This window comes from Lissotriton vulgaris, chromosome 4_1, assembly GCF_964263255.1.
Source record: "Lissotriton vulgaris chromosome 4_1, aLisVul1.2, whole genome shotgun sequence".
NCBI classification, from domain to species: domain Eukaryota; kingdom Metazoa; phylum Chordata; class Amphibia; order Caudata; family Salamandridae; genus Lissotriton; species Lissotriton vulgaris.
The window spans coordinates 699,069,726-699,079,843 of NC_141691.1; the positions used below are offsets into that span (position 1 = coordinate 699,069,726).

Consider the following 10,118-nt stretch of genomic DNA (forward strand, 5'->3'; position numbering starts at 1 on the left):
GTCACTGGGCTCCAGAAAGAATAATTCAAGGGGTGTAAGGATAAGGAAGGAGGCCAAAATATTAAGGGGTCTGGCGAAGCAGGGATTTCTGAGACCCAAATAAGGAACACTTTTGTCATTTAAATGAAGAACACATGAGTGTCTTAACAGCCTTGGGCTGCTCTCATTTATCCTTTTAGATAGTGTCCTTCCTTCATGGAGTAACTATCCTGTACTTTTATGTGCTTATAGAGGAAAGGATACATGTAAATGATAATAACGGATAGGAAAGAGAGAGGGAGAAAGAGGAAGGGAGTGAGAGAGAAAGAGTGTGAGAGAAAAAGGGAGAGAGAAATAGTGAGGCAGAGAGAGTGAAATAGTGAGGCAGAGAAAGAAGGAACAAGAAAGAGAACGAAAGAAGCATCGGGAAAGAAAGAAAGAAAATAAGAAAGAAAGAAGGAAGGTGAGACCAAAGAAGGAAAGATAAGAAGGGGAAGAAACAAAAAACTGAAAAGAAAGCAAGAAAAAGCAAGACCACAAAAGAGTGAAATAGAGAAATTACAAGAGGGGATTTTTTATGCTAGAGCGAGAGTAAGTGTGAGAGAATCAAGTCAAGGGAATTTAAAAACAAGGCTTCAGGGTACCAGGGAATGGCGGAGGAGACATTCATTTATCAAAGTGACTGTTCTCAAATGACAAGGGCCCTACCTATGGGGGCTTCCTAGAGAATTATAACAGACGGGGGAAATAGCGAGTGAATGAGAAATGGAGTGACATGTCTGTTAAGTGTGAGGTAGAAAAATCGAAGAGACAAAATATACATTATGGACCCTGACAGCGAAACGCCACCCGCCACATTTCGGAATGGCTTAATTTAATGATATATGCCTTATGTCAAATTATTCTTAGTATTGGGTTTCTTAATCACATAGTGCCAACTACTGCACTTCTATCGTTTCAAAGTGATCAAAATACTAGATGTGACTATTTTACACTCAAATGTACAAAATGTACCCATCTTGGGAGGATGTGTGCCTAGCCAGAATTCAAACTCGTGACCTCCATAACACCACCTTTGTCAGCGGTGAACGTTCAGACCAGTCCGTGAGCAATCGGTTATAAATTATTTCAGAACAGCGCAGGGTCTATCTAGTTAAAAAGTTCCCAGATGTCTCCAAGTAACGCCTGCTACCCCAGCTTACAAGATTTTTGCAGTACTATGAGAGCAGAATGTTTTCAATATCAATCTCAGGCTTGGAAGGATGAACGTCCAAGAAGTCAGCCAATCGGATTAGAATTTATGCCATGAGAGCGGCACACACCTCTCTCTGTTGCCTGCTGTTAACTCCCAGAGTATAAAATTACTGGCATGCAATTCAACCTGAATATAGACAGTAACTGGAATTATGCTGGTCACTCCAGTTTCTGCATTTTCTGCATAATTATGGATTTGCCGCATAACCCATAAGGTGCTACTTACTTTGAACGGTTAATAAAATACATTCTAGCTCAAACAGTTGAAAGGTTACTAAAATGCACCAACATGTGAGCCCTCACAATGGGAGGCCCTTTCCAAAGGTTGACATGTGACCTTTCAGTTTGTAATTTCTGAATCCAGTTGTTACAACTTGTACTAATGAAGGGCAACTTTGAAATTGATTGACTCGTGAATGTATATTTTATATAGTTTATTTCATATTCAAATGCAAAGCACAGAAATAAAACATCCTAATTCTGTACGGTTGCACAAAGTACACTGCATGACTTTAAAACTGGAGCTTGCTTGGGGGTACTGAAACAGCAGTGCAAGACATCAGTAACCATTGATAAAGGCCTCGCCTCCAGTACGCACCATCTCTGCTCCCTCGCAGGACTACATCCGGGGTCTGCTGTGAGCGGGAGCCGAAAGAGTCCAGGCTGTCGAAGTAGTCGTCCCTGCCATGCCGCGGCGGGAGAGTGAGTTGCTGCGCTCCGTGTCCCAGCAGTCTATCCATCCCGAGTGAAAAGCCAACACGCCCATTCAAACCCCAGCCCATTGAGCATCACCCACATCTCAAAGGTAAAACGGCAAAGCACCTTGAGGAAAGGGACAAAACGCTTCCAGACGCACTGGAAACTGCCACACTCATAACCAGCTCGTATGTTACAAAACAGATTCAAAATCAATGTCCAATAATTATCGATAACGATCTTTCGCTGCTGCAGCAGCTCTATGCTTACACGAATGCATTATGGGTATGCCGGATTTGCCATCTCTTCTATACTATGGCCTCATTTGAGATTTCCTTCAGACCAAAGACTGCAATTCTACTGACTGCCGACAGAGGGCCATGCTCCGGTTTATCGGTTTGCTTCATTTTATCACAATGCCAGAACACTTAATTTGTATGAAGATTAAAAACTCATATTCTTCTTTGGGCAGATCTTACAAAACTATATAGTAAGATCTTGTTCTGACTCAGTAACCTGTATGTGTACTATATTATCAGATCTCCATTACATACTGGAGGTCTTGCGTAAGCTATATTGAAATACCTTCATCAGCGACACACGCAGCGCACCGAATTTAAATAAACCTGTTTAGTCTATAAATCTCATCTAAGTCCTTACAAGGAGCCTGCATGTTTGTTTTACATGTTGTAGTTAGAGGGGCAAAATTCAAAGTCCTTGGGTGCAACCAAACGAACCAGCTCTTACGTTGTAAAACTGATTCAAAATCGATGTCCAATAATTATCGACAACGGTCTTTCGCTGCTGCAACAGTTCTATGCCTACACAAATGCATTATGGGTATGCTGGATTTGCCATCTCTTCTATACTATGGCCTCATTTGAGATTTCCTTCAGACTAAAGACTGTAATTCTACTGACTGCAGACAGAGGGCCACGCTCCGGTTTATCGGTTTGCATAATTTCTTCACAATGCCAGAACACTTATGAATGTCTAAATTAATTCCATATTCAAGGAAGTAAATGGGTTAATCTCCAAGCGCTAGACTACAAGAAACAAATCTGCAATTCTACAAATGGCCGACAGAGGGCGCCACTCAGATTTATCTGGTTGCTTCATTTTATCACAATGCCAGAACACTTATGAATGTCTTAAATTATTCTATATTCAAGGAAGTAAATGGGTTAACCTTCAAGCGCTAGACGACAAGAAACAAATAATTAGCTTATAAAGAAAGATTTAGTCTGTGGGATCACATTTAAAACAAGTGGCGTGCACGTCACGCCTTTGTGGGCACAATCATAGCTACTCCCACGGCCTATTGGCGTCTATTACGCGCTTGGTGCGCGTAATAGACACCAATAGGCCATGGGAGGAGCTATGCGCGTGCTTCTGGCCAATTGCGTGCAGTCTTCTAAAATAAGACGCAAGGGCCAATGGGGTAGCACAAAAGGAATCGCACACGCACGAGCATGTACGATTCCTAGGTGAGTGCTAAAACCCCGTTTTTGATTACAAAATGCCTCGCGCTGCGAAGCACTGCTTACGCAGTGCAACGCAGGTCGCGAGACCTAAAAACGCAACACAGACAATGGTTGTCAAATGAGGAAAGTGCAAAAACTGCTCTAAGGCATCATGTTCCTACCGGAAATTAGTGTAAACATATGTATGATTGAAAATGCAGGTGTAAATGGTTTCACGGTCAATAGTACATGAAGCCTAATTCATACTACTGCCACTTCTCTGGCTAAGCGTATGAGCATTCCGGCAGCAGCATAAAACTTCCCAATTAGTGCCAGCTCCATCGTGACAGTGGTGGTATAGATGTGCCTTTAGAGCCTCCTTATATGTTCTAACACCATGACATATGAACATAGTTCTTAGGTACAAGCGCCTTTGTGTTAGCAAAGCTGGACAACAGCAAATGACATGTTCCTCAGATTCTGTGGGGTGTTGACACAGACAACAGCCGTTGCCACTAGATGACCAGTTTTTCCAGTGGGCTCTATAGTCTTGTATGGGCAAAGTTAAGAGCCTCACTCCATAACATTTTGAAGGGCTTGCCGTCCAAGACCTGCTTTTAAATTGGGCTGACATGTGAGGTACTTAGGCCTTCTGCACCTAAGACTGATCTGATCCGTTCAAGATCTTGTTGCCTTGAGATGCTATTACCACCCTTTTTTAGCAAGATCGTTAAGCTATACTTTGTAAGTGGTATGTCAGGGGAAGGTTCGAAATTTAGTCCCAATGTTTGTTTTGCAATCAGGAGATACCTCGCCCAGCGACTGTTGTTATCTGAGAAGATCACCTGTAGTGCTGCCCTGATTGTGCCCGGGCAAGCATTGTTCACATTATGTTGGAGTTTGACCATGTCTTTTTTGCATTCGATGTCCATTGCTGTGATGTTAAACTCCAAACGGATCAGTGAACGCCTAGTCGTATAAGGGAGCTTAAAGACTTTTTTGTACGCCATTATACATAGGCCTTCCATTTTTTTTTGTCAACAGACCAGGGAAGGCAAGGTGGTCATAGCTTAGTGTAGGCATAAGCTTAGCTTTGATAACACGTCGGATTCCCTCCGTCGAGTGGCTTACAAGCTTGTGGTGTCATTTGCACAGGCCATATGTTAGCTTAGCTGCTTTTGTCTCCAGCACTTTGACCTGCAGTGCTTGTCTGCAGCTGTCTGTAAGTTGCACTCCTAAGTAAATATACTTATTGGTTGTGTTTTTTGGCTTGTGACCAAAGATCAGTACTTTAGTCCTTGATGCGTTTGCTACAAGCTTGATTCCAGTGTTTTATTTATGTAGCACCTCTAATGCCCTTTTCATGCCAATTCTTGTATGGTCCAGCAAAACAAGATCGTCCGCATACTGCATAATTGGCAGTCTGAGGTGACCCAATTTTGGAGGGAAGATGTTGGTTTTTAACAATGCTTCTCTCAAGTCGGCAGTGTATAAGTTAAACAGGGTAGGGGCAATCACGCAGTTCTGTTTTAGCCCCCGTTTTGTGAGGATCTTGGGACTTGCGCGTGTACTAGTAAGCTTTACACGCACCCACGTACCGGTATAGAGTGCTAGAATCGCCGCCAGCAGTTTCCCTGGTATTCCCCACTTGAACAGTTTGGCCCATAGGATGTTTCGATCAACTCCATCAAAGGCGACGCTGAAGTCCGCAAGCAAGCATATAGTGGAGGGGTGGTGGGCCCAGTTGCCTTCGTTGCCAAATATGAAAGTGCAATGGCGTTATCCATAGTAAAAGAATGAGGCTTCAAAGAGCCAAGAAAACGCACAAACAAATTGTGTGGCAAGTGAAACAAACTAACATAGAGGAAAAATGGAGACACATCTACACATTGCTAGCTCCCAATAAATGCAAGGAATTCTGGAGCTATGTTAATGATCTAAGTGGTGTTCATCACACCCTCGATGCTGTCCCCGCCAACAAATGGGCTGCTCAGGCCACCAACCTATACGTCGATCAGAAAGTACTCATAGTAAGCACTGACAAAGACCTCCAACATGAAGAGAGCAATGCAGCCAATTTCAATCCAACAGAAAGGGAAACACTAACTATCCTGCAGGGCATCAGGAAGGATGGGGCCCAATGGGTTTCCTGGTTATATTTTTAAAGAAGACTGCGAATACTGGGCATCCCACATTCAAACTTTATTTAGCCATTCCTATAACATTTCTATGGTTCCGGACTCTTGGAAAGGCTCCATCCTATATCCCATTCATAAAAAGGGGGATGCCGCTGATCCAGGGAATTACAGACTAATTGCATTACTGGACGTGGAAGGAAAGGTCTTTGCAAAAATGCTCCTGAAAGAGCTAGAGTCAAGGAGCTCGAAAAATCAAGTGATCCCATATTATTAGACTGGCTTTCGGCCTAATTCTTCTACTATGGACAAACTCTTTGAAGAGACCTTGCAACTTACTGTTGACAAGACTGTCAATACATGCTGCATATTTTGCAGGGCAAATCACTATAATTGTACCCTGCATTATGAACCCAAGAAGCAAGTCAGTTGCCTTGTGCCACACATACATGACCTTTATTGCTGTCATAGATGAAGCAACATTATTGTCAATTGAACAATCTATGAGAGATTTTCGTACAGTACATATCCTGAACCGAATTGTTTCAAGATGCTCCCAAATGTGAAGATCCCAGAAAACTGGTGTAGGCATGTTATGCAAGGGCATTCAATGTATCCACTGTGTTTTATAAGGTGGGGCAACAGCAATAGAAAAACACCTCTTCATAGAGCAGCTACACCTGGAGCAGAAACTGCAATCTTCCCAACGTCAGAGGTCAGGTAGAGCTAGGGTACAATCAGCACAAGCCTTTCCCATCACAAGACGGGTACAAACCAGGCAGAAGCAGTGCAAGCTGCACTCCCTCGCAAAACCAGGACAATATGGCAGTAGCAAAACAAGATTCCCTCTCTCAGAAGGCAAAACCTGCAGCTCCACCTGGGCAGACTAGAACTAGCTATCAGTGCTCACAGAATATGTACAGTTAAGGCATGAATGGCATGTAGGTTACAGACAGATCTCTGGAGTGGGTGTTAAAGTCACTGAGGTGAATGTATAGGTAGATCTGTTAGTGAATATGAAAGTTCTTGCATTGTTCCTGCTTAGGTGATATTGCAAATTTTCAGCATCCTGAAATTCCTGCTGGTGTCATTTGGAGACCTGCTGTTTGCGTTGATTCTTTGGTGTTCTGAGTATTAAGAAGTAGCAATCACATAGTAGGTCATTATTATTTGGAGCAGTCTCGCCCCCACATAATTAACCATGCTTTAGAAAGGCAGACATGTGCTGCCAAACTCTTCAAAAAGGTTTGGAGAGCATGCACAAATGTTGAGGGCGGTCAGTGTATATGTGTGTGAGAGCATGTACAACCCATGCTGAGGGGACCCGCTCAGACCTCACAGCGTGGGTTATACATGCCCACACCACATAACGTACCTATTATTATGAGGACCGGCTATTGACTGTAATGAAGTGTGTAATTGCTATCCTAACTCCACATGCACTTTGATAGTAGGGTAGGTTATAAAGTGGACCGAGGCAAATCTAACAGCGCTTTTAGTTTTTTAAAACACTCGCTCAAAGTACCTAAACATGTACCCTACTATCAAAGTGCACGTAGAGTTTGAATAGCAATTACACACTCCATTACGGTCAATGGCTAGTTCGCATAACAAGAGGTATGTTAGGTTATGTTGTGTGTATATGTGTATGGGTGAGTAGATGAATGTGAAAATGAGGCAATGGTTGTTTGGATGGAAGAATGGATGCATAGATGAATTGGTGGATGAAGAGATAGACATGTGGAAGGATGAATTGGTAACTAAGGGCATGTATAGATGAGTGATTGAGTGCATAAATGAGAAATGCATGGCTTGCAGGATTGCATAGTCTAATATTTGGATGAATGAATGAGTTCACAAACAAGTTAGTGGATGGCAAATGAATGCATACATGAATATATGGGTAAGTACGTTGATAATTGAATTCATGGATGTATGAATGAATTCATTCGTGGCCGGCATGACTCAGGGTGGGCACTGGGTTGCACAGGTTTGCGAAGGGACGGGGGGGGGGGTTAGTTAAGATTTTAAAATACTTACCTTACTGGGTTCCAAGCTGCCTCAGCTCCTGGCTGGGTTCTGCGTTTTCCTGCTCCTCTCCTGAACAGGAAGCTGCCACAGGCAGCCTCCCTCCCACCCCCTAAGCCAATCACAACACTGCAAAGGCAGCATTGTGATTAGTGAGGATGGCGCCCAGCCAGATGCCTATGGGGAGGCTGTTTTCTCTATGTAGGCTGCATAGCGAAAAGGCTGAGTGTGCATGACTGGTTTGGTGGGCCCCAGAGGGCAGACCAAACAGTCAGGGCCCACAGCATTGGGCAAGCCACTCCACCCTGACCAACCAGGCACACCCTTCTGCTTTCTCGCAGTGCGAGAGGCAGAAACATAGAATGGTATTTAAAATACCATTTTATGTTTCTACTTCTCGCATTGCGAGAAAGCAGTGGGGCGACCCCCGTTCCGCCCTAATGGATGAATATCTATCAACCTACCCAGAACTATGCTTTTATTTCACAATCTTTCGCTTAAATCATGCACTCTCAAATATGAATTTCTCCTTAGAACCACACACTCATCCCTCCTTCTCCCCATGTATATTTTACACCATCTAGCTAGGCATCCACTTTACCACTCAGACTAATGCAGCCATTTAGTGATCCAGCATCCACAGATACTCAAGCATCCATTGAGTATCCCCCCACAACGATACGTATTACCCATCTGTGTGCATTCATGTGTTTGTTTTTGCCTTTCATTGAGTAATGCTTTATTGTAACAGGATGCATGTGTGTTTTCTGGAATGCTTATAGCTGTGGATTTTTGGGACCTTAAGTGCCTTGTGTGTTCATGTTTGTGTAGGTCTAGTGATCTGTCTACATTTTGTGCCTTTATATCTGTTTGATTGTCTGTATGTGCATGTCTGAATGCTTGCACGTGTACTGTTACCAGGTGGTGGTTTGCCCTTTTTCTGCATGTGAACACAGATATACGATTTGTGTGTGAGTGAACGAGTAATTAAAGATGTCTTTTTTGATGGGCATTAGTTAGAGCCTGTATGTCTGTTTGTGCCTGTATAGATATTTATCTGTGAGTTTTTATTGATGTCTGTAAGTGTTTTGCTGTGAATCTGCATGTCAGCACTGACACATGCCACGTTTGTACGGGTGACAGCAGACGTATTCCCTTTATGCATGTTTGTTGACATAAGACTTAACAGACAGCTAAATCTGTCTCGGTCAAACCTACTAAAATATATATATTGTGTTGCTTGTTTAATAGTATAGTTGGGTCCTTGCATGGTTTGACCTGAAGTTCAAATATGATGAACCAACATATGTTATAAACTATCGTTGTAGATCTTTCATGCGCAGCATGTGTTAACCTGGTAATTGGTTTCTTTCCTTTGCAGGTCATTTTGTTAGGGATGTATGCATATATGGACCCGGGGACTTGAACTGGCTGTCTAAGTCCCAAAGCATGTTTGCCAACAAGTTTGAGCTGAAGACCCACCCACCTACAGTAGAATGCCTAGAATTGTGGCTGAGGCAAAGAGAGCTGAGCCAGAGTGAGATCCCCGTCCAGCCAAGCTGGCACTTCTGACGGAGCCTCATCACCTCTGACTTGCAGTGAGCCAACAGGAAGTCATTTGCAGCAAAGCTGCCATGCCGACAGTGAGGAGAACCTGATTTACATAAGTAAAAGAACCATTCTGCAATATTTTATTTTTTTTGACAACTTTGCCCAAAAAACCTAGAATTTCTATTTTATTTTACAGGGAAATCAAAACACATCAAAATAAAGATATATTTTTTCATTAAAAAAAATCATCCTATGCTTGTTTTTTTCACTACAAAATTATGCCTTTTGGTCTAGAGTGCCTTAAGGCTTAAGAATCTCTGGAATGTGCTTCTTTACCTGGAACGAGCTTTGTGTGTCCTTGCAGTGAACAATGCGTGTCAATCTCATGCAAACAATGCTTAAACAAATTCTGCTGGTGACAAATCAAATTTCACTGTCAGATACAAAATGATATGCCACTATGACTGCCCAGGTTCTGTCGGTCTCTTTTGACATAAGTCGGTTCCGTAGTATTGTACTCAGAATTGATAAGTGCAAGTTCATGATGTGTTAGTGAGCGGTACCACTTAGGGTTACTAGATAGACATGGATGAAGTGGAAAAATTACAGAAACTCTAAAGGGGTAAGGCTGATGGCAACATCATGACCATGCCCTAACCTGCTGTCAAACCTTTCGTAGGAACCTGATAGGATATCTTTATTCATGTTGCATCACCACAACAAAGAGCCATGCTAAAATGAAATCCTTAAAGTATGCACTGTTCCTTCAGAAGATGTATTCTGTGTGGGGGAGTGACACGCATGTGAGTGAGTGTGAGTGAAAGCCGTGACATGCACAGGATTGACTGAAAGCTGTCTTCTGGTAGGGCATGGCTGCTGCATTCCATGTCTGTGGCTTGGTTACATGCTAACGTAGGCTAAAAATGTATATAGTTTGACATAAAATGTTAGGTATGTACAAGGGTAAAGCTGTTAGTTTGAAAGTAGTCGTTACAATGGCGTTTCGTCATCT

General features: G+C 42.8%; 1 protein-coding gene across 1 annotated transcript in view; it reads left to right on the forward strand.

Moving 5' to 3' along the window:
• Positions 1-9,351, forward strand: part of GCNT2 (glucosaminyl (N-acetyl) transferase 2 (I blood group)) — a 229,924-nt gene extending 220,573 nt beyond the window's left edge. Inside the window, exon 3 of the mRNA XM_086964994.1 lies at positions 8,937-9,351. Within this exon, the coding sequence (XP_086821120.1) occupies positions 8,937-9,127 (191 nt within the window). The 3' untranslated portion in view covers positions 9,128-9,351. The remainder of the gene's footprint in view (positions 1-8,936) is intronic.
• Positions 9,352-10,118: the final 767 nt, after the last annotated feature.